Source organism: Orcinus orca, chromosome 17 (assembly GCF_937001465.1).
Source record: "Orcinus orca chromosome 17, mOrcOrc1.1, whole genome shotgun sequence".
NCBI classification, from domain to species: domain Eukaryota; kingdom Metazoa; phylum Chordata; class Mammalia; order Artiodactyla; family Delphinidae; genus Orcinus; species Orcinus orca.
Genome location: NC_064575.1, coordinates 9,208,448 through 9,232,209, shown reverse-complemented (window position 1 = coordinate 9,232,209; position 23,762 = coordinate 9,208,448). Strand labels below are relative to the sequence as shown.

At 41.3% G+C, this 23,762-nt stretch overlaps 1 protein-coding gene across 1 annotated transcript in view; it reads right to left on the bottom strand.

Annotated features, from left to right (window-relative positions):
• The window catches only part of NKAIN3 (sodium/potassium transporting ATPase interacting 3), a 268,373-nt gene that overhangs the window by 15,457 nt on the left and 229,154 nt on the right, over nt 1–23,762 (bottom strand). Inside the window, exon 5 of the mRNA XM_049700788.1 lies at nt 16,619–16,679. Within this exon, the coding sequence (XP_049556745.1) occupies nt 16,619–16,679 (61 nt within the window). The remainder of the gene's footprint in view (nt 1–16,618; nt 16,680–23,762) is intronic.

The window sequence follows — 23,762 nt, the reverse complement described above, 5'->3', positions numbered from 1 at the left end:
AAGCAAAGAGAGAAAATGTATTCTGTCATCCTGAAGTGGTTTTTGTTTGTTTGTTCGTTTTCAACATCAACCTCATTACAAAAATATTCTCAGGGAAATGCAAACCAAAACCACAGTGAGATACTACTTTATACCCACTAAAATAGCTATAATAAAAAAAAATCAGATAATAACAAATGTTGGTAAGGATGTGGAGAAACTGGACACCATGCACTGCTGGTGGAAAGGTAAAATGGTGCAACCACTTTGGAAGACAGTTTGGCAGTTCTTAAAAGGGTAAATCTAGTTACGATATGACCCAGTAGTTCCACTCCTAGCTGTATACCCAAGAGAAATGGAAACATACGTCCACACAAAAATTTGTACACAAATGTTTATAACAGCATTATTCATAATATCCAAAAGGTGGAAAAAGTATTGTAGTTTATTTACCCTAATGTGTGTGTGTGTATATATATATAAATTTTGGGAACAAGACAAGACTACCAAAAGAGTAACTATTAAGGAGGAATCATTGAAAAGTAGGTAATTAAGAAAGTGAAAACATCAAGAATCGTTTATGGATGGAACACAGCAATGTGGCCTCTTGACAAGAGAAGCCTGGTGTTTCCATATTAGAAAAATAGTTTTTTATGCACACACCAGAGTAGGAAGGTAGCTGAAGTAAAGAGGTAAATTGAAATGCAAATGGAGGGCAAGTTTATAGACCCTGAAAGTGTTTTTAAAATGATGCTTTAAAAAATGAAGTTATTTTTTTAAGATGACTTAACAAAATACTTGAAAACAACTCAGTAGGAAAGACCTTCAGCTTTTACGTGTGCAGAAAGGTAGTTATATCACATTGTTAAGAAAGCGAAGCAACTGTGCGTTTTAAAAGTCACTGTAATGAGAAAGATGTGAGAAGAAGATGCTGAATTGAAGGAGTTTCTCCAGTAGAAATAAGGAGATGAATTTCAATGAAACCTGGGAAGTAGCAGAAGAGACACGGATGGTTTTCAGAAGTATTAGAAAAGGAGGTTTAGAAAGGAAGCATCCACGGAATCTGCAGTCATTACAGTGAGAACACCACAAAGGGTCTTTGCAAGAAGAGTGCCTTGGAAGAGGCGGGGAAGACAGAAGGAGGGGCCGGGCACAGCTTGGTGGGTGACCTGCAGGATAATTGAGTTGAATTCAATATACTCTGGTTATTACAGTCTTAAAACGTAGAACAAAAAACTTAGCACAATGAACACCTGGCATCAGCTGATGCAGAAAAGCGTTATGCAGAGTATTGCCCCCTTCACCTGTTCTCGGAAACTGAGGTGTTACTAGAAAAGATCCCGCAGGGAGAGCCTGCAGCCAGGAAACCGCATTGTTTGTAGTCCTTTCAAACGTATTTCCTGTGCCAACTTCCACTTCGAAGAAATGATGTTACTTGGAATGGAATATCTTTGTGGGAGTGACCACCATGAGAAGAAATGCTAAATCTCGTTTTGGGAAAATAAGGGAAGGTACATTTTTGCTTCTTAAAGATCATACCCACAACATTTGCCAAATCATATTCTGTTACATTTTATTGAACCAGACTTTAATCATGGCAGATTAGTAATTAAAATTTCATGTATACCCATACAGAACAGCTATTAAAGGTCAACAGTCTTTTTGGGGGGGGGGCATTGTTTTCACAGTTGTGTAGTATTTGAATCACATCCTAAAATCCTGTTATTCTCATGATAATCTTCACATATTGAGTACTTGCTGACAAGACATTTGACTTGGAGCAAGATAGCTAGGTGTGTTACCTATGCCTCCCCACATCCAATTAAATTTTACTGGGCTAGCCCGTTATTTTTCTTACATCGTGCAAGTAATTTATATTCTTAATCAATATTTAAACATGAATGCTTTAGTTTTAATCTAGTGAGTGCCCAATGTATCTTTCTTTACCGATTTATGAAGAATTTCATTGTTATCCTTGTTGGCACAGCTGGGTGTTTGAAAGCACACGGATTTTGGTCCCCGAAATATCTGGATCAAATATTAGTTCCACTTCTTGCAGGCTGCGAGCTGGGAAGACTCAGCTCTCAGCGTACTCGTCTGTACAATGCGTGCCAGGCTGTGGGCGCCCTCGGTGAGATAAACGCCGTGGGCTGTGCAGCAGACCGCGGGCTGCTGTTGATTTACTCACACATTATCTTATTCCGATGACACATTCCCATCAACTACTGATTTCCAAAATTTCAAAACCTTTGTTTAGCTTAGGATAACAATGGTTCGTGAGAATTCCAGCATTCTATTCCCCCTTCCCCAGAAGAGCATCTGTCCTTGGGGAACTTGTATTGAGCTTGCCTCTAGTCTGATTTTCTCATATTTGGAAAGAGTAGCTAGTCTGGAGGAGGGAGGATTGATTAGTCCATCACGTTTTTAAGGCTGAGGTTTCACCATCTCTGAGTGTTTCTTATTGTGGAAAATTAAGCTTCCCCGTGTAAGGACATGGCAAGGAAGAAAGTTAAAGCTCAAGGGAGGCAGAATTTTCAGAGTTCAGTGTCACGTGGGATTGTGGCTCTCCCTCTGTCCAGGGCTGGTGCTGGGCACTCCCTGAGCACGTGTCCAGCCCATGTGACCCGCCCAGTGCACCCGTGATCCGCCTGAGTGCACACCTTTTTTGGGCTGCGTTGGGTCTTTGTTGCCGCGCGCGGGCTTTCTCTAGTTACGTTGAGCGGGGGCTACTCTTCCTTGCGGTGCGCGGGCTTCTCATTGTGGTGGCTTCTCTTGTTGCGGAGCACGGGCTCTAGAGCGCAGGCTCAGTAGTTGTGGCGCACGGACTTGGTTACTCCGCGGCATGTGGGATCTTCCCAGATGAGGGCTTGAACCCGTGTCCCCTGCACTGGCAGGTGGATTCTTAACCACTGCACCACCAGGGAAGTCTGCACACGTGACACACTTGATCACCATTTTTTTTAGCTTTTAACTGGCATTGTTTTCATTCTCTAGTCCTTTCCCCCCACAGTAGCACAAATACTGAGGGAACATCTCTCTCTTTTTTTCTTGGTATTTCAAGTCACTCCGTGGGATTCTTTGTAGGTAATATATCCCTTTTATGCAAAGTGCACAGAGTGACTTTTTTTTTTTTTTTTTGTGGTATGCGGGCCTCTCGCTGTTGTGGCCTCTCCCGTTGCGGAGCACAGGCTCCGGACGCGCAGGCTCAGCAGCCATGGCTCACGGGCCCAGCCGCTCCTGTGGCATGTGGGATCCTTCCGGACCGGGGCACGAACCCGCGTCCCCTGCATCGGCAGGTGGACTCTCACCCAGTGCGCCACCAGGGAAGCCCCAGAGTGACTTTTCCCTAATGCTTTCAGTGTTTAGATGCAGGGATGCACTTATTCTAGTTATTCTGTAAGGATCCCATGGACCGTCTCTAGTATTTCGTCTTTGATTCTTGCAAGGGGGAACCTGGTTATAGTGTCCTTACAGGGTCCTTTGATAAGAAAGCATCTACCACCGTGGCTTCTTTCCTCACTCTTAGTTGCTAGAGTTGTATCACCTTTATAAAGATGCCTCTGACATACCAGCTCCCACCATCCTACTTCCTCAATACACACATACACTTTTTTTTTTTTTTTTGCGGTACGCGGGCCTCTCACTGCTGTGGCCTCTCCCGTTGCGGAGCACAGGCTCCGGACGCGCAGGCTCAGTGGCCATGGCTCACTGGCCCAGCCGCTCCGCGGCATGTGGGATCTTCCCAGACCAGGGCACGAACCCGCGTCCCCTGCATTGGCAGGCGGACTCTCAACCACTGCGCCACCAGGGAAGCCCCACTTTTTTGTTTTGATTTTCTCATATTCAAAAAGAAAGGAGCTAGGTTCTCTCTTTTTTTTCTTTCTTTCTTATTTGTGTTTTCATCATTAACAGTGTATTTTCTATTCCCTTTAAAGTTACTCAGCTTTTTTAAAGCGACACAAATTGTGCTATTTTCCTATTGTAGACATACTCTTAACCCTTTGGTTAATCTTCATCACTAATTTGGTGGAATGGCTGTTTACTCTTCTCAACTACAGTTTGGCTTTCCTGAAGTCTCTTTCAAAGTTTTTGTAATTTTTCAATTACTGTCTGCTCCGAATCACTGGAGGCTTTGTGTCACTACTGCTGGGCTCATTCAGAGGAACATTTTATTCTAGAGAAAACAAGATTTTTAAAAATTCTGAAAACACCTCCCTTTTCTATTTTTGGAGCTCCCTTTTCATTTTTATTTGGCTGAATTTCCAGCTTTTGTTTCTCTCATGGGTCCAGATCTCTGGAAGCAGATGTTCCCATAATCAGTGCTGACAGTTTCTTCCCACTTTAAAATTTTCTAAGAGTAGATAATATTTAAATAATGGCATAATGAATTTTTAAAATCTCTTTGGGGTCAATAAAGCAGAATAGAATGGCTGAGAGGAAAAATATTGCTTAAAAAGGTAAGGGCTAGAAACAGTTCTAAGAAGCTGTCTAAACAGATATAATTTTTCCCTTATGTAATACATTTTTTCTCAGTTATCCAAGTTTTTCCCAATATATTTTTATCATTCTCATTTAAATCTGGCTACTGTTCTACTTTGCTCAATAAATCAAGTGACAAATACTTGTTGACTTTGAAGTCTCTCTATAATTCATTTTTACTGTCTGCTTCTACAATTTTGAACATTTCCTCTTTGAATATTCTTTTTTCTTTTTTAAAAATAGCCTCTATTATTACTTTTGGTTTTCCCATTTCTAGGGCAGACTCCCTCCCCAAAATGCCATTTCTTCTGAGATCGTTTTATAAGTTCTTTTCTCTTTCTATGAATTACTGTTCAAAGAGAATTGAATCTGATCATATTCTTCCCAAGATTAAATCCATTCATTGATTGCATGTCATCTAGCAGAGTATCCCGGCAGGAGAGACCTGAGTAGGGTGTGGGTGTGCACGTACACACTTGCTGAGTAAGACTTGGCGTAGCTAGCCCTTTGGGGTGGTCATTTATTGCTCGGAAAAAGTAATTTATTTATCACAGAGTGCCTTATAAATGTTAACTTTCTCTATAAGTGCCAAGATATAAAATAGGTTGGGACTCACTGGTGTTAAGACAGAATCCAAGGTCCCTCAAAGACTGACCCCGCTGTTCACTTAGTGAACTGAACATACCTCACTACTCATCACTTCCTGAGTATCCCATGGTTTTCCCAAGCTTTGTTGACATACTTTTGCCAGTATTTAAAATGCATTTCCTTTGTTCCCTTCCTCATGATGTAATATTCTTCATATAAGACCATGTCCTCATGCTCTGAGCAGCCATGCTTGGTGCCCTGACACACAGTTAGCCTCTGCTTATCTTTTTTGTGCTTCTGATTCACTTTATACAGACCATTATCTACACTTTACTCCTCCATAATTATTTACACGCCTTGCTCACTTATTAGAATGTAAGCTCTCCTGGGAAAGGGACCACGTCTTATTCATTTCTGTATCCTTGTGGGTCTAGTACCCAGAAGTCTTTCAATAACTGTTTCTTGAATGAATGAATCAAATCAATACAGGATTAGCTATTTAAACTTGTTTAAAGCCCTAAAATTAATCAATAATATGCTGGAACTGGACTATACTTTTGGATCTGGACGGGTTAATGACCTCAGACAAGAAGAGATGTGGGAGAAATGCTGAATCCAATCAAGCATTTAAATGTCTACAAGAATTGGCAAGCTACCTAGAATATAGAAAGAACACAGAATTCCATCAGGAGCTATGGTTGAAAGGAGTCAGTGTAATGTCAGCAAAGCATCTGAGTCATGTGGGAAGACATTAAAATGTTTTAAAGCATTAGTGAGTATAAAACCAACCAGAAAGAGACTCTTAATCGGAGTAAAGTCTTGCGTCTACTCAAATCTAACGTCATCTGAGTCCTGATGCTGTGGGCGGCGGAATTAATCACAGTTGAAGGGTATGGAATGAGTTCTCCTCTTATTCCACCAACTATTTCAAAAAGCTCTGAAAATCCATTTGTGGAAAGTGAGAATCCCCTTGGAACTGAGGTCCTGCTTCCCAGCTGAAAATCCCTTAACATACAGCAAACTCAAATTGCTTGAGATGCTTATTTGTTGGAGAAATAAATTTCAATATTTATTTCAACATTGTGGCTCCATCATCTTAAACATGTGGCTTCCAAAGCTCCTATGCTGGTCTGTATCCAACAGGCAGAAACGGGAAGGGCATGGAGAACCACGTGTGGAAGTGATGTGGGCGCTAGGCCTGGAAATGGGCATGTCCCTCTGCTCACAGTCCATGATCTGGAGTTCAGTGTCATGGGACACCTAACTGCAGGGAGCCTGGGAGATGCAGCCCAGCTGTGTGTCGGAAAAAGAACACACAGATGGCAAAGATCTGGCCAATCTCTGACACAACCATGTACATTCAAGCTTTGCACTTGACTGAACTGTACATAGCAAAGAAAGCTGTTCTCTGAGTACACCATTAACTCTACTCTAGACTTTGTGTTCTTATAATCAAAGAGAGAGAGCAAGGACAAACAAAAGAGAGGAGAGAAAAAAGAGAGAAAGTGAGTGAGAGGGCGAGCACCTGTTTCCTCCTCTGAGGAAAAATGTGGACAAAACTGAAAGGCTAGTTAGGTATAAAATTTAGAATTAATTTACTTTGTGCCTCGTACAACTTAGAAGGAGAGACAAATGCCTTTACTTCTCCCCTACTTTATCTTCACGTTGGCATCCAAGTTATTGGTACTCCCAAATACCTCACTTAGACCAGTTTCAAATATTGCTCCCAGAAAGAACACTAAATTATTCTTTTTTAGTCAATAAAATGCTTAGTATAAAGCACATGAAGGGACTTCCCTGGTGGTCCAGTGGTAAAGAATCCGCCTTCCAATGCAAGGGAATGCAGGTTCGATCCCTGGTCAGGGAACTAAGATCCCACATGCCGCGGGGCAACTAAGCCCGTGCACCACAACTACTGAGTTCGCGCGCCTCAACTAGAGCCCGTGTGCCGCAAACTACAGAGTCTACGCGCCCTGGAGCCCTAGCGCCACAACTAGAGAAGACCTGCACGCCACAACTAGAGAGAAGCCCGTGCACCAAAATGAAGAGGCTGCATGCCTCAACGAAGATCCTACGTGCCGTAACCAAGACCTGACACAGCCAAAAATGAATTAAAAAAAAAAAAAATAGATCTTTAAAAAAAAATACAGCACACGAAGATGAGTGTTCTAAATATGCCTCTTAGTGTTGGTTACTTGCATGACATTTCTTCAAAGGAATTATAAAATCTGACTTCCATTAAGTACTTGGTCCAAGAGTATAGCTCTTGAGAATATTGTGTGCCATTTTGCTATCTAAGAGGGATGAACACCTGTTTCATTGTTTGTTCTTACTTTAAAATGCCTCTGTGTCATTGTCTGATCTTACTTAAAATGCTTTAGTGTAACGGTGAGAGTATAAGCTATATACTGGGGATGGCAAGTTAACATTTTAAGGACTTAATGATAAAACATCACTCCAGAAGCAGCCAGGGCCAGTACTTCAAAATGTGTTACCTATGTTTGCATTAGAAATCTGCTTAATTTGCGTGAGGATAATAGAAAAAAATTTTAATTGGTAAAATAAGTGCTGTTTGGGACTTCCCTGGTGTTGCAGTGGTTAACCCCGTGTTCCCAATACAGGGGGCCCAGATTCGATCCCTGGTCAGGGAACTAGATCCCACAGGCATGCCACAGCTAAGAGTTGGCATGCCACAACTAAGGAGCCCACGTGCCGCAACTAAGACCTCGTGCAACCAAATAAATATATATTTTTTAAAAAATAAGTGCTGTTCAAGAGATGGGACTGCCTGGGAAAACTCAAGAGATGGGGTTGCTTGGAAGCCAGAAGGGAGCAGTCAGCAGTGACCTAAGTCACCCATTACAAGGAAGCCCGGTAAGATCTAAGTGAACTTGACAATTAGGAGGTCATTGCTGGCCTTCGAGAGAGTGTTTTCAGTGATAATATAGGACAGAAAGCCCAACAGCCGCGGCCTGACAGTGGATAGGAGGTGAGAAAGTTACACTGTAAGTCTGGACTATTTTGTAGAAAAGTCGAGATGTGGAGGGAAGAAGTATGAGAGACAGGGAAGCTCAGTGTATACCGGGTGGGGAGCCAGGGTAATTTCTTTTGTTTTGTTTTTAAACTTATGTGGCTTTATTCATAAACTGAGGAAAAAGGTCCAATGAGAGGAAGAAACTGGGAGAGAGAAGGGGAAAAGAGATATAAAGTTAGGGAGGCGGAAAGAGAATCATGAATGAAGCAGGCACCTGAATACGTGGGAAGGATGGACAGAAAAGCCACAGAAGCCCGGGGACAGAGTGAAGGCCTCCTCTCCTCTTCTGTGTCGGGAAGGAGAACATCATGGATGAGTACGGACAGTTCCGATGGGAGAGAGACCCTAGGAGCTTGTGGGCACCCATGCCTACTGGCTTTCCTTTGCTGTAGAGTCTTAGCGGGAGAGTCTCAGCGCTGAGCGGGCAGAACAGAAGACAAGGGTGCAAGGATCACGTCACCTCTCTGGGCTTCACGTCCTCATTACTAAAGTGAGAGTAAGGACTCCAAAGTCTCAGGGTCGGGGGCACTAATACCGCGGTTTTAAGGGACCTGGAGAAGGCGCAGACTCAGAATGGGTGAGAGGAGGAAGGAGAGGTGGCCGGCGCACATGCGCACGTGTGACGTCATGGGGCTGCATCAAGGCCTGCTGGTGCAGCACGTTCTTCTCTGCAGCTCAGGGCCGGCTGGAGAGGTGAGGGCTCAGCCTACCCGCGGTGGGGCGGGCAGAACTGCTCAGTGTGAGGATTGAGAAGGGTGTGTGTGGCGGGCGTTGGGATAGGGATATTGAATTTAGAATTAAAATGGAAACACAAGGACCCTGTCGGAACGCTGGTAGCTGCTATCTCTCTTGGGCTCCTAAATTTTCCCACTAATAACCCACAATAAAACCATTGCCCAGGAGCCACATAAAATCCTCACAGCCCTTTTTTTTTTGTTTTTTGTCGCTGCATTTAGGGTGCTGTGAGGATGTGATATTTTTTGTTGTTGTTGTTACTGCCTCGTAATCACAACTGGTTCCCAAATCCCTCATCTTCCATTCTGTACCATCTGGAGGATAGATCCTTCCGTCTTCCTTCTTGAGGAAAGGCCATGCCACACAGCTTGGGGCTGTTGGTAACCAGGAAAACCTGAGCGCTCCGACCTGTCTGACCAGGGATGGAGGGAGGTGGGATTATGTCTCCTTCAAGCTAACAGGCATCTGTGGAGAGCGCTTGCTTTAAGGGGTGAGGCTGATGCTTCACACTCCCTGGGCTGCTAATGTGGATCAGACAGCTCGAGATGTTCTGAATAGCTGCCTGATATTTACCATTTGTAAATGAATGAAGAGAACGTGATGCACTTGATGGTACCTTGAGATAACCCCCGCTCTGGGCATCATCTGCAGGGGTGTGGTGTTAGAGCTGAGTGCCTTGGGGATCCCCCAAGGGGTGATTCCTTTTGTTAATGGGCGCAGAGCTAGATATTGGCAGAGTGACGACCACCTTCATTTAAATAATTTCTAACGTACAGTTTCAAGTGGGAACACAGAAAATTAAACCCCCTCTGGAGTGTTGGTGTTCTCTGCTTGTTGGTGTCAACTTTCTGTCAAAACAGGCCACGATTAGTAGCCAGTGAAAACTTCCACGAAATATAAGTGTACAAACCATTTATATACCTTATTGCAAATTAGTCAGATTTTTTTTCTATAGTGCAAGGATTGGGAAATTTAAATTTTCATAAGGTGTGAGGACAGTGATATGAGAGATAATGTAACGACATGAGGGCATTTTCCTTGCTATGTGTTTTGTACATATTTGCACAGAATTTCACATCATATTTGTATGACAAATATTTACTGATTTCTTATGATGTTCCAGATACTGAACCAGGTCCTTGGAGCCCAGGGTGGGCAGGGTACGATCCCCGTGCTCTACAAGTGGGGAACACAGTTAATTAAAAAGTAAATTGAGCACAGGTTCAGAGGGTCTACTGAGGCACGGGGAAGAGGGCGTCCTGGGGAAGAATGTTGAAGAACACGTACTTGAAGGGAGGTGACCGTGTCTCATCTGGTGACTGAACAGATGTGGGAGGTGAGGAAGAGTCAAGGAATGTGCCCAAGGTTCTAGCTTGTGTGAAGAATGGTCATTCATAGAAATGGAGACAGAGAATAGAAACGGAAGAATTCTCCCCCGTCTGCCAATGGAACTCCTAACCAACCTTCCGAGTCCATTTGCTTGCACAGTTCTTCACTCAATACTCACTCATTATCTATTGTACAGAGCGCCCATTATGTCAGGAAATGGGCGAGGCCCTGGGGATAGCATGACTTTTAAAAATTACAGTTGTGTTAAATGTTTCCAAGGAAAATGCAGTGTGCAATGAGACCATATAAGAGTATATCCTGGGTGCCCTCAACTAGCCTGGGGAGGGTGAGAGGGAAGTGGCTAAATTGGAGAGAGACAGTTAAGCTGAGATCGGAAGGGTGTATCTAAGTTAGTGAGTCAACAGAGGGAGGAAAGGGCTTGGTGAATGTAGGAAAACGGATGTAGCTGGAGATGAGGAAGTGAGGGGGGAAGAAAATAACGGCTGTAGATAGTCCCTAGTTAGGTTGAAATATAGGGGTTCTGGGTTGGAGAGACACGACCGTCTGGGTTCCACTTCACCATGAGGTTAGTGCTGACTTTGGAGCTTGTTCTAGTAAAACGGCTTCTCTAGTCTCCATGGAAAGTTCCCCTCTTGAGTCACTGGTTTGGGTACTTTGGTGTTTGTGACATTCTTCTTGAGAGATACTGTCTTCTTTTCAGCTTTGATGAGGTATAATTGACAAAACTGTAACATACTTAAAGTTTACAACATGATGATTTGATATATGTATACATCGTGAAAGGATGCCCACCATGGAGTTATTAACACATTCATTACAGAGACTGTCTTGTTAACCTGCCCAAGGACTGGAATCCTCTCTGAACCAGAGCATTGTAGCTAGAACCCTATTCTGTGCGGCCTGACCTTCCCATGTGTGGGGCTGGCTTAGGTCTCCACCCTGTTGAAGCCAACTTTTTGACCGTACGTCTGTCCCCTTGGCCGTATTTTGCATTTGCGTTCACTCTATGGTGCATCTATCTTCCAAGTCTCTGTGGCCTCCCTGATGTCTTGTGCAGGAGTCCATAAACTCAAGCTCTTGCTCTAATGTGGTATAGTGGAGGTTTACTCCATCTCCCTATATCTTTTATTCTTTTTAAAGATTTTTTGATGTGGACCATTTTTAAAGCCTTTATTGAATTTGTTACAATATTGCATCTGTTTTACGTCTTGGCTTTTTGGCCCCGAGGCATGTGGGATCCTAGCTCCCCGATCAGGGATCTAACCCACACCCCCTGCATTGGAAGGCGAAGTCCTAACCACTGGACTGCCAGGGAAGTCCCCATCTCCCTATATCTTGACCTTCAAAATTACTAAAAATCCATCTGATTATGCTAAAGAGATGCAGGACCTCCATTTGTTAAACATAAATATTTGTAAGTTGGATGAAGGTGGTCAAAAGGTACAAACTTCTAGTTATAAGATAAATATAATAAATACTAAGGGTGTAATAACAACATGATTAATATAATTAACACTGCTGTATGTTTTATATGAAAGTTAAGAGAATAAATTCTAAGGGTTCTCATCACAAGGAAAACTATTTTTTTCTTTTCTTTTGTTTCTACATGCGATGATGGATGTTCACTAAACTTATTCTGGTAATCATTTCATGATGTATGTAAGTCAAATCATTATGCTGTACACCTTAAACTTATACAGTACTGTATGTCAATTATATCTCAATAAAACTGGAAGAAAAAAATTGTAAGTGTACCAAGCATCTCACTAAATTCTGAACATAATCCTAACACTTCATCAAATTTGAGAAGCTTGTAGTTTTGAAATCCATTTTGAAAAATGAGTTGCTGGGCCAAGAGAATTTACTTAATAAATAAACTCAGCAATCATTTAAAAAATATTTTTATTATTTTATTTTTGGCCACGAGGCACGGCTTACAGGATCTTAGTTCCCCAACCGGGGATCAAACCTGGGCCCCTGGCAGTGAAGGCACTGAGTCCTAACCACTGGACAGCCAGGGAGTTCCCTCAACAATCACTTTTTATATTAGCTGCTATGTGCAAGGCATTTTCTAGGCTCTAGAGTTATATCTGGGAACATAAAGATTCTGACTGCAGAGATTTTGTATTCTAGTAGAAAGGTTAGGTAGTAAGTTTGTAGCTATTTGGCAGAGTTATGGGGACATGCTTCAGGCCCTAAATCTAAGCTGTGGTGAGGATAGCTTCAACTCACCAGATTGTTGCCAAAAGAAATTTATACTCTCTGAGAACCAGTAGATTCTTCATGGCTTATTGGACCAGTCCTATGACTCCTTTGAAATATTGACTGTGACCACGGGATCATCGTTACTTGGGTCTCATGTATTTCTCCATCCTTGACTCTCACAAATTTCTCCTGTCCCTCCACCCTTGTATGGTCAGGCCACCCAAGATGGCTGTTCTCTTGCTCTCTGTACATCCCCTGCTGGACCAGTCCCTGCTTCACCTACACCTTACCCACACGACTGACCTTCCCTCTTAATCATAGAGCCTAATCAGTAAATGCCTGTGTACTTGCCCCCGACCCCTGGTAGTAATTGTTCTAATCTTTATATCAGAATGTCTCCACTATGTTAGTTTGTCAAAGGGGTGGTGAGGGGCGTGCTTTTCTGCTGTTTTCCCTGGTAACCAATGAGTCAACCTGATAGTGGGGTGTCGCTCCAGGTCCCTTTCTGCTTCAGACGTGGAAGATCGCCCATTCATTAAACCATTGATGTCTCTGTTGCTGACTCTGGGCTCTTTCTTCTGTCTTGAGCCTGGGCCTCAAGGGGTCAAATGGTTGTATAAAGAGCTATTTTGAGATTTTCCATGTAAAATGCTGAACCCACATCTGGGGAGTTCATTTTCTTTTCAAAAACTAATGCTTAGGATTTTCGATGTACATTTCTCCTGCCAATTAACATATACAGCCCAGGCTGGCCTTTGTGAGCCCGACAGACATCCCATTTGCAGTTTGCAACCTAGTATCAGAAGAAGTAGTGCTAGCAACCGCTCCTCTGAAAAAGCCTGGCAATATTTATACACGTTAATACTATTTTTCAGTACTTTTTGCCTCCCCTCCACACTTCCTTGAATTAAAAACGTTCTTTTTAGTAAATCTGACAAGGTACTAACAAGCCCACAAGTTCATTTCAGCAGTAGACGGTTCACACACAAGATGTTGACTTTTTTTTTATGGTTATTTTTTATTTTATTTTTTTAACATCTTTATTGGAGTATAATTGCTTTACAATGGTGTGTTAGTTTCTGGTGTATAACAAAGTGAATCAGCTATATGTATACACATATCCCCATATCTCCTCCCTCTTGTGTCTCCCTCCCACCCTTCCTATCCCAACCCTCTAGGTGGTCACAAAGCTCTGAGCTGATCTCCCTGTGCTATGCGGCTGCTTCCCACTAGCTATCTATTTTACGTTTGGTAGTGTATATATGTCCATGCCACCCTCTCATTTTGTCCCAGCTTACCCTTCCCCCTCCCCGTGTCCTCAAGTCCGATCTCTATGTTGACATGTTTTTACGATTACATGTTCCAAATATCCTGGTCTCACAAAAGTGTTCACAGAGATTGATAGATTTTAAAAAAGGAAATAAATGAAACATATATAAATAGGCTTTTTCATTAGAATGAATGATGAAAAGTATTGACCCTACCTAGCAGTACTCTTGCTTTTGTGAGCTTTTTATTTCATTGTCTTTGACCTGAAATCACAGTCTTTATAGGAAATGGCTAAAGAGGCTGAAAGGTAGCTAAGAAGATGGGTGGCTGGAAATAAATGTTTCCTCAAGCATTTATTACCCTTCAGAAATGTCCATCAGCTGAAATGTTACGCCCATAGAACCACTTAAGCAGTGCAGAGGAGAGAAGCGGGTAGTTATTAATTTTTAAGGCTGGCTGACAGCTTTCAGTCCAAGAAAGGCTTAACTTTGCATTTTGAATAAGGCAGAGATTTTCATTAGTTAGAATAGAAATCGAAATGATAAATGATATATTGTCTGCCAAAATACTGTGACATTACATTATCTACTTGCAGTTACCTTTCAGAAGAAGCTTTCCAGAAGCAAACTTAGATAAATTGGAAGGCTACCAGTATTATTTTCTTATTTTATGTTTAAATTCTGGAAACACAATTCAAAGGACACGTCTTCTCGACTGGGGGTTGGTAAGGGCAGTTCATTGTTGCACCCGAAACCTAAGTGTTGGCACAAATTGTACTAGAGTATGAGATCATTGCAATTGGTTTCAGACATTTCTTTTTGCTCACATCTGCCTTCTGAAGACTCTAGGACAATTTAATTAAAATTGCACTTTGATTCCTACTGCTTTCAATAAAAAATATGAAATTACCCTCACTTGAGAACTCTCAGACTAAAAGGTTTGTGATTGCTTTCTACTGTCGACTTGCTCCCCGCCGATTATCATGTCAGGTTGGTCTACGGCATGTTTACTTTGTTTTGAGCACCCCAAACCCTTTTGGCTCTAAGTATTATTTGAATTGATGGTAATATAACTACTTTATACAGATGTCTCTTGGTAACTTAATGTAGGGCCCTAATAACAAACAGTACAATTAAACCATTAATAGAATAGGCTGCTAGCAGGTGCTTCAAGGCTGGTTTGATGGGCATTAAAATAGCTGATTCAGAGGTTTCTATAGAGAAACTTAAACTAAAGACTCTAAAATCACTAAAACTACGATATCTGCCAGGAGGAATCTGATACACTGACATTATTTCTCTCAAAAAGGCTGCTAGAAGGTCAAAAATCTTTTACCCAATTTAGATGAGCCTTTTATTTTGCATGACATTTTGCATTTCCAAGTTTTGCTTGAAATCACAAGCTTCAAGGAAAAGCCCTTTATATATTTATTCTACTAGATAAAAGAAGATTATTGATTAATCTACCTGTCCTCACACAATAAGGTGGGGATGAAGCATTAGAATCATTTGAGAACCTCTACTCAGTTCGGTGAGGAGAAGAAACAGGATCATTTTGGCACCTACTCAAAAGTACTTTATAAGGTATTCAGCTGGGATTTATCCATCAGTGTATCATTTGGGGGGAAGCATTTATTCAGCACCAATTCTAATAATTTTTTTAAGCTTTCAATTCCAGTTGAAATTGTCCTTGCTCAACCGGTTGTTTTTTGGCTGTCAGGCTGTCTTAGCTGTGAGTTGGAAGCATGTTGCTGATTTTCTGTACACTAACTTTGTCAAATTGTGGAACTACTAATGGAACACCTGAAAATGTACTTTTTGAAGTTAACCTCATAGTCAAAAGTATTGTCATTACAACAGCACTTTCGAAATGTCAGAAACTTTCTAGCTCATCTAGCATTAAAAAACGAAACCAAACAAAACAAAGCCCCAAGCAAGCACAAAAGAGATGATGTGGTACGTTTGTGTGTTTTCACTGCCTAATGAGTTTAATCTCAAGGTCTAATATCTCTTCCAGTTGGTTAAATAAATCCTCATTGTTAACTGGATTCCAGTTCATACACCATGCACTGTACCTATTTGGTGGCAAGCACTCATCAGACCCTTTTGGAGTTGTGTTCTAGGAAGAAGTTGTAATGGCTAGCTAGACACTTGTCCTCATTTTTGTTAAGAGTCAACTTTGCAACCCAGAGAGTATCTGCAGCGGTATAACCAAATCCCTGGGATGGTTGGGTATGATTTGTTTATCTAATAATTTATTATTATTTTTAAATTAAATTTTTCTTTGGTATTACATGAACCCATAATGGAGTGGTGCCAAGGAGTGCCTTAGACATTAGCAGGCACCCCATAAATGCCACTCGTTAACCTACGTTGCTAAATCTCTACCCACATAACTTTGGGTAATATGTCTTTTTTTTTTTTTTTTTTAGTGTTCTGCTAAAATGTGACCACTTAGCTTTTTATCATTCCATTAATTCTTTTTCAGCATCTCTCTCTCTCTCTTTTTTTACATCTTGCATTGAAGGTTGTCATTGTTCGTTTTCTCAGAGTATTTTATGTAGTTTATGTATGTGTAGTTCTTGGTAGACTGTGTTATTGTATTGATGTTATCGCTATTAGTCAGATTTCTGTAGCCAGCATACTTACAATTAGTGGTGGATAAAACAACCCCAATTTTCTACTCAGAGAAACGTTTAGGTCTCTGATGAAAAGTTACTAAAATGAAACAACAGCCATCTATCTGTAGGTGTCCCTGTCTCTGAGCATCCTCCCACATGACTTGGATTGAGAGTTTCAATACTTAGCGCCATCTTGTGTGTGTGCAGTATAGTTGGTAAATGTTTGATTGTAACTTTACTATGCTGATTTTAATTATTTAAAATTCCAAATATAAAAGATTTCACGGTCCTGTAATGATTAGTTTTGGAACCTATATCTCAGATAAAATAAACCCACAGGTAGGTAGAATAATACTTACAGGTGTCCTCTTCTTCCACGAAAATACTGATCACATAACAGGCATACACAAAACCAACCAACTGCAAAGGAGAAAAAAATATCTTAAAAATCTAGGACAGATGTCCATAATTAAAAAGCCTATGTAACCAATAGATAAAGAATACACAGTATTATCGTCTATGAATTTGTAATAGAAAAAAATCTTAAATGCTATTTAAATGTTTTAAAATAATAGCCGTGATTTTAAAGAACCTTTTCATTTCTACTTAGGTTTAATAGCTTTCTAAAGTAGTACACAGAACTGGGAAAAAAACTGCAGATATTTCACTTAGATTTTGATTTGGGATTTACAGTTCTTATATTGCAAAATCACCACAGATTATTCAGAACATCTATTTCTAAGTTTTGACTATTTGTAGAGCAATTTGTAGCAACTCTCATTATTACTACAACTATTTTAATGTTTAATTACCACAAAGGGAATCAAAATATGTTCATTGTAAATTAAATACCAATCATTTACTTAATTGTGGAAAATGCTCTGAGCATGTAAATTCTATTTGAATACGAAATTGTTTTAATTATCCACTGCCAGCCACCAACACCACATATATTGTTCTTCTTACTTGACTGTTCCCCCTTTGTTTCTGCATCCCCTCCCTTCCCTAATTAGTAACTATTTGAACCTGTCCTTTGGCACTCAGGGAATGTTTAAGAGACTGAAACCTTTTTCCTACTAAGAAACAGGGATACAAAAAGGCTTTTGTACCCTAGGGGGCCTCACAGGGTCCTGCTTGGTTTCAAGGGCAGGGATGTGTATGTGCGCCCATAGTCCGGGGTAAGGCCTTCTGAAGAGAGCCGGCTGTGCAGTTCGGGAGCAGGACCCTACCCAAGAGAACAATATTCCTTTGAGTTCTTCTGCGGCCACATCATACAGGGAGGCTCCTGTTGCCTCATGGGATATTGCTAGTACTTTAGTAACACATGAAGTCCTAGCGTGCAGTCCTGGTGAGGCTACCAGAGTCAAGCCACATGTTAGATATTGTTAAAGGCTGGTTTTTCTTAGGTTTTTAGAAAATAGATAGATAGAAAGAAATAGGAGTAATATTTTCTCCTTATGCTCCCATGGATTATCTTGTTCATTCCTTTTAATACATGTGTTCTACCTTGCATTCCTTTATGTACCTCATTAGATGAATATGACCTACTGTGGAGAATTGACTTTGAAGATGACCCTTTTGCTTAAAGAGCAGTGCAATGAGTTCAGCTGACATGAGTCCTAGTGACAGAAACAGGCAGATCAGATATCTTTTGAACCCTAAAGAGCTAGACCAAGTGACGGCCAAACAAATTAAGAGTTTCTTTGTATGCAGTGTGACTAGGATGGCGGATACTTTGGGTCTCTTCTACTCACTTTGCAAGGAGAAGGGTAGTAGAAGAATGGATGAATCATGTTACAATAGAAAAATGTCTGAACTAGTTTTGTTACTTTTGTTACAGACCAACATTTAGATACTGCATTGTTTATCTTGGACGTTGCTTATTGAATAGTTAGGCCACAGGTGCTTGATAGCTTACGTAGTTCAATAATTTTTCCCTTACAGCAAACTCAGCTAAGTTAGATCTCACAAATCATTATTTTTCCATCTAAGTAGGTGAAAGATAAGCAAACTGTTTTGATTGAGTGCTGTAGAACTTTTCTAGTATAAAGCCAAGGCCTTCATGATAGCTCAATACTACGATGAATATTATTTTTCTACTTTCCTAATAGACTATACATCTCTACAAAAAATCTGTTTACACCTTTATGCTGATTTGAAGTAGAATAAATTATTATTTTGTCTTCATTGATACCTTTTGAGATGACAATGATGTCTAAAGTGTATATTAGCATATTATTAGCCTCTTTGACAGGGAACATATGTTGGTGTCTTCTAACATTAGCTCATTCCATTTGATATGCTGGGTCCATCGGCATTTACTGGTTGGTTCATTGGCATTTACTGGAAGAAAGGCCAGAGGATTGGTGAGAAGGGTCCTTGAGAGCAAACTTGGTGAACTCAATGCTAAAACACTCTTTTCATACACCAATATGTAGAGTTAATTTGATGGGATTGAAAAAAATCCCATCCTGATAGAGAGATTTTAACTTGAAAATGAAGTCTACCCCACCCTTCTCTGGTTTGCCTTCCAAGAGACCTGGAAAGCAGTAACTGCTAATGACTGCTCCATAAATTGCTTCGTTACATATTTATACATTTAAAGGAACAAATCGAAGCAACCTCTAGGGACTCTTTTTAATACAAAATAAAAATTTATTTTTTTGCAGAAAACTTTTTAATGATTCTAATACAAGTTTCCTTCCAGGCTAAACAAAAAGGGGTTGACCAGATGGCTAATACTGAAGAACAAATGCAAGTTATTTAGTCTTGTTTCCATCATTTGAGTAAGTGCAGTTGAAATTTAGGGAGCGGTTTGGGGTCAGGATGAGACATTGAGCAAGTTAGAAGGACTGCATAAGAAGATGATTATAGATGTACTTTTATAAAGGCAAAAGGAGCAAACTCAACTGAATAATTTTTCAAAAAAATATTTATCGGGTTTCCCTGGTGGTGCAGTGGTTGAGAGTCTGTCTGCCGATGCAGGGGACATGGGTTCGTGCCCTGGTCCAGGAAGATCCCACATGCCGCGGAGCGGCTGGGCCCGTGAGCCATGGCCGCTGAGCCTGCACGTCCGGAGCCTGTGCTCCGCAACGGGAGAGGCCACAGCAGTGAGAGGCCCGCGTACCGCAAAAAAAAAAAAAAAGTTTTTACTTAAGTTTTATTTATTTTGTATTTCTTCCCTGTGTTTTAGAACCACGGATTATTTTAAAATTACTGGGTTAACTGTGTTTCTGAAAAGATTGTCTATATACTGAAGATAATTCATCGATAGATTTATTTCTCTTTTTCCAAATGAGTCTTTTTTTTTTTTTTTAATTTATTTATTTATGGCTGCGTTGGGTCTTCATTGTGGCGCGTGGGCTTTTCTCTAGTTGTGGTGAGCTGGGGCCACCCTTCGTTGTGGTTTGTGGGCTTCTCATTGCGGTGGCTTCTCTAGTTGCAGAGCATGGGCTTTAGGCACATGGGCCTCAGTAGCTGTGGCTCGTGGGCTACAGAGTGCAGGCTCAGTAGTTGTGGCTCATGGGCCTAGTTGCTCTGCAGCATGTGGGATCCTCCCGAACCAGGGCTCGAACCCGTGTCCCCCACATTGGCAGGCAGATTCTCAGCTACTGCGCCAACAGGGAAGCCCCCAAATGAGCCTTCTGACAAATAGAAAGTAAGATCAGGCTCTTAGTTGTAGTGATACCACACTATCCTTCCCTATTCAGTGAATTATTTTTTATTAATGAAATGTGAGAACACCCAGTTTTTAAAGAACAGAGCAATGCACAGCAACAGAAAATCTGTCATATCCAATTGTTTACTAATGGATCTTAATAATATCTTGAGAGATGTAAAGAAAGGAATTTTGGCTAAGTAATTGAAATACGCAATACCATTAACCGGAAACAATAAGATAAAGACATGCCGTATTAGAAATATTAGATCATCGTCCAGGCCTTCAAACAGAATTTGTCAGACATAATCTCAATATTATAACAAATGAATTAATTAAAATATATCCTTTTACTTTTGCTTTATTGACTGGCATACTAATAAAATATTTATTCCCCAAATTACTTTTGCTATCATGATTAACCAAATGACTGTTTAATTAATAATGTTATTCTCATGAGAACATGTCTAGACATCATGTTAATCACTTATCTGTAGAAGCTGACTGTTGTATAGTTCTTGGTTTCCCAGAACATGAGTTGAAATAGTCCCTGTGGCTTTCTGCTTATCTCCAAGAAATGGAATAAAATGCATTCTTGCCAATAGTGAAGACACATAAGATAAATAATATCAGGATAATAATCCTGATTATTTCTGCTTTAAATAAAGTTTTGAGTCATTCGCTTTAAAGACACCTCTTTTCTCTTCCATTAAAAACATCCATCTCTATAGTTGTAACAGTTGAATGATTTTCTCCTCCATATTGTAAATTCTGACTGCGTAAATTCAACCTTTTTCAATATATTAAATGGATGTAAATGGCATAAGACTAGATTCCAACACCATTTTTTTTTTTTTGGTACGCGGGCCTCTCACTGTTGTGGCCTCTCCCGTTGAGGAACACAGGCTCCGGACGCGCAGTCTCAGCGGCCATGGCTCCCGGGCCCAGTCACTCCGCGGCATGTGGGATCTTCCCGGACCGGGGCACGAACCCGTGTCCCCTGCATCGGCAGGCGGACTGTCAACCACTGTGCCACCATGGAAACCCGAGTTACTTTTTTTTTAATTGGAGTATAATTGCTTTACCATGTTGTGTTTCTGCTGTACAATGAAGTGAATTAGCTATATGTATACATATAGCCCCTCCCTCTTAGGCCTCCCCCTCCCCCAATCCCACCTATCTTAAAGCATTCGTCTAAGTAAAAAAAAAAAAGACAAACAATAGAAAAATGAGCAAAGAACGTAAATATCTAAGCTATACAGAAAGAAAGAAAACTAATAAACTGTGGAATGATGTCATACATCAGTCATAAATTAAATGCACATTAAGAGTACAAGAAAACTATGTTATGACCAAATTTGCAACATTTTTTTTTTTTGTGGGTGTGTATTAGCAAAGGTGGTCAGATAGATATTCTCATATACTACGTTTGGAAGAAAAAGTTGGTAAAAAGCATTATACTCTTTCACCCAGTAATTTTACCTCTAAAAACCCATCACAGAAATAGTTAAAGAATCTCTATAGTGATATTTTTTTTTTTAGTTACTTTTCTAGCAAGAGGGAGCAAGCCTACTCTTTGTCAGGGGTGGGATGGGGGAGAAGTTACCTCATCCCTTAGGGATGCTAGCTGAAAACACAACCCTGAGAAATGGTTCAGGCAAAGAGTGATGGTAAATTTGGAGGTCATCAGTGTATTTATAGATAGTATTTAAAGCCATGTGACTGGATTAGATCACTAAGGAAGTGAGTGAAGGGAGAGAAGAGATCCAGGGATGAAGCCCTGGAACATATTACATTTAGGGGTTGGAGAGAAGTTAACTCACCAGCAAGAGACAGAAAAGGACTGACCCAAGGGATACAGAGATACAAGAAAGCCAGGGCTATTGGGGGCATCCAAGGCCTCTGATAGGTCAAGGACAACCAGCACTGTGTTACTGAGCGCTGGGCTGGGTAAAGTGGAGGAAATGGGAGACCCTGATGGAAGTGGTTTTGATAGAGGGTGGGGCAAAAATCTGATCAGAGTGGGTTCAGGAGGAAATAGGATGTCAACGATTGTTTCAAGGAGTTTTGCCTAAAAGGAGAGTAGAGAAAGGGACAGCAGCTGGAGAAAGATGGGAGGTCGATGGGGATTTTGGTTTTTGTTTTGAAAAGTGGGCATTACTACAACATTTGTTTTCTGATGGGGATAAACTCTTTTTTAAATCATAATTCACAAGTTGGGGTCATGGAGAACAAAGAATCTCTCGCCTGTCCAAGCACACACGCACTTGTTATCTGTCTCCAAGCCCTCTATAATCCTGCTTCAACCTGGCTTCCGAGGCTTATCCCCGACTCCTCTTCTCTGCCATAGCCTGTGCTCCAACTCCCTACACATTCCCCATTCTTTGCGTGCCCGCCAACCCCTAACCCGTTCTCATCTCTCTGCTTGCCCAAACCCGCTCATCCTCTAAGTCCTGATGTTAATGTCACTTTCTTTGATCTCTCCAGTGGATTCGCCTCTAAGTCTGAACTGTCTCAGCACTTTGTTCTTAAATCTCCAATGGCGGTTCCCAGCATTGCTTTGTATCATAGCTATGTGTGCACTTCCCAGTAGACCCTTGAAGGCAGGAACCATCGGAGAGAGCTGGTAGCATGGCCACATCCTCTGAGAGTCCTGACCTGGTCCCTTCAGGAAGAGGATCTGCTCCTTCCCTTACTTTGGCCTCATGTACCACGGTGGAGGCACGTTTCACATGATTATACAATCTGTTTGCATGTCTGTCTCCACCACCAGGCTCTGGGGAGAACTTTTTGTCAACTCAACTTTGCATTTCGGACACATTGCCTGGTACAAAGACGGTACTCATTAAATGTTTATGAATGAATAAATGATGAGAAGCGCTGTATTGCAAAGCAAAGTGGGGGCAGGGAAACCAGTATGGCTGAAATAAGGTGGGTGAATTCCAGCGTGTTAGCAACGCTGAAATTCCCACAGGGTTCCCGGGTCACTCAGCCAATGTAAAAGCCAGCAGTAGCTTTCGTCTTGATAAGTTCCATAGATTTTTGCTGTTTTGTTTTGATACCATCTGGGTCATGCAATAAACACGAGAACAAGCCAATGATTGTACCATGTTAGACAGATGGCTGTATCGTAAACATGTAGAAAGAAAAGGGATTTTAGGGATCTTAGTCTATTTCCACTTATGAATTAACTATTGGTTGATTTTACATGAAACCAAACATTTGAAGTACATTAAAAGTAGCCACAGGCATTCCTGAATACATGCTGCTTCCTTCACTGGGGAGAGGAGAAATAAGATGATGGAATAAGAATTTTCTAGCCACTTTTCTGAAGTGATGAGTGGTTTTCCTAAGGAATGCTCCAACCCTCACTGCAAGTCTGAATGCAGCCTGCCCTCTTGTCATGTCAGGATGACAAACGACAGAATGTCCAGGCACATGACACATGGTTACTAACTTGGGAACCTTCTGACTCCCTCTTTTAGAAGGGGTGTGGGCTCAGCTTTGTGCAATGGCTCACCCTCTGTATTGGATGGGACAGCAGGCATATCCTTCCTTCCTAGGGAGATATTTAAGATCCCACATGCCGTGGAGCGGCTGGGCCCGTGAGCCATGGCTGCTGATCCTGCGCGTCCGGAGCCTGTGCTCCTCAACGGGAGAGGCCACAACAGTGAGAGGCCCGCGTACCGCAAAAAAACCAAAACCAAAACCAAACAAAAAAACTCTGAGACTGAAGAACAGGCTGCAGGTGGACAGTCTCATCGCACAGAGCTATGTGGACACGTTTCTTTCTCTGTGGCTTCCAGGAGGGCTTCTTCGTGCAACTGTCACCCATGTCCATCTGT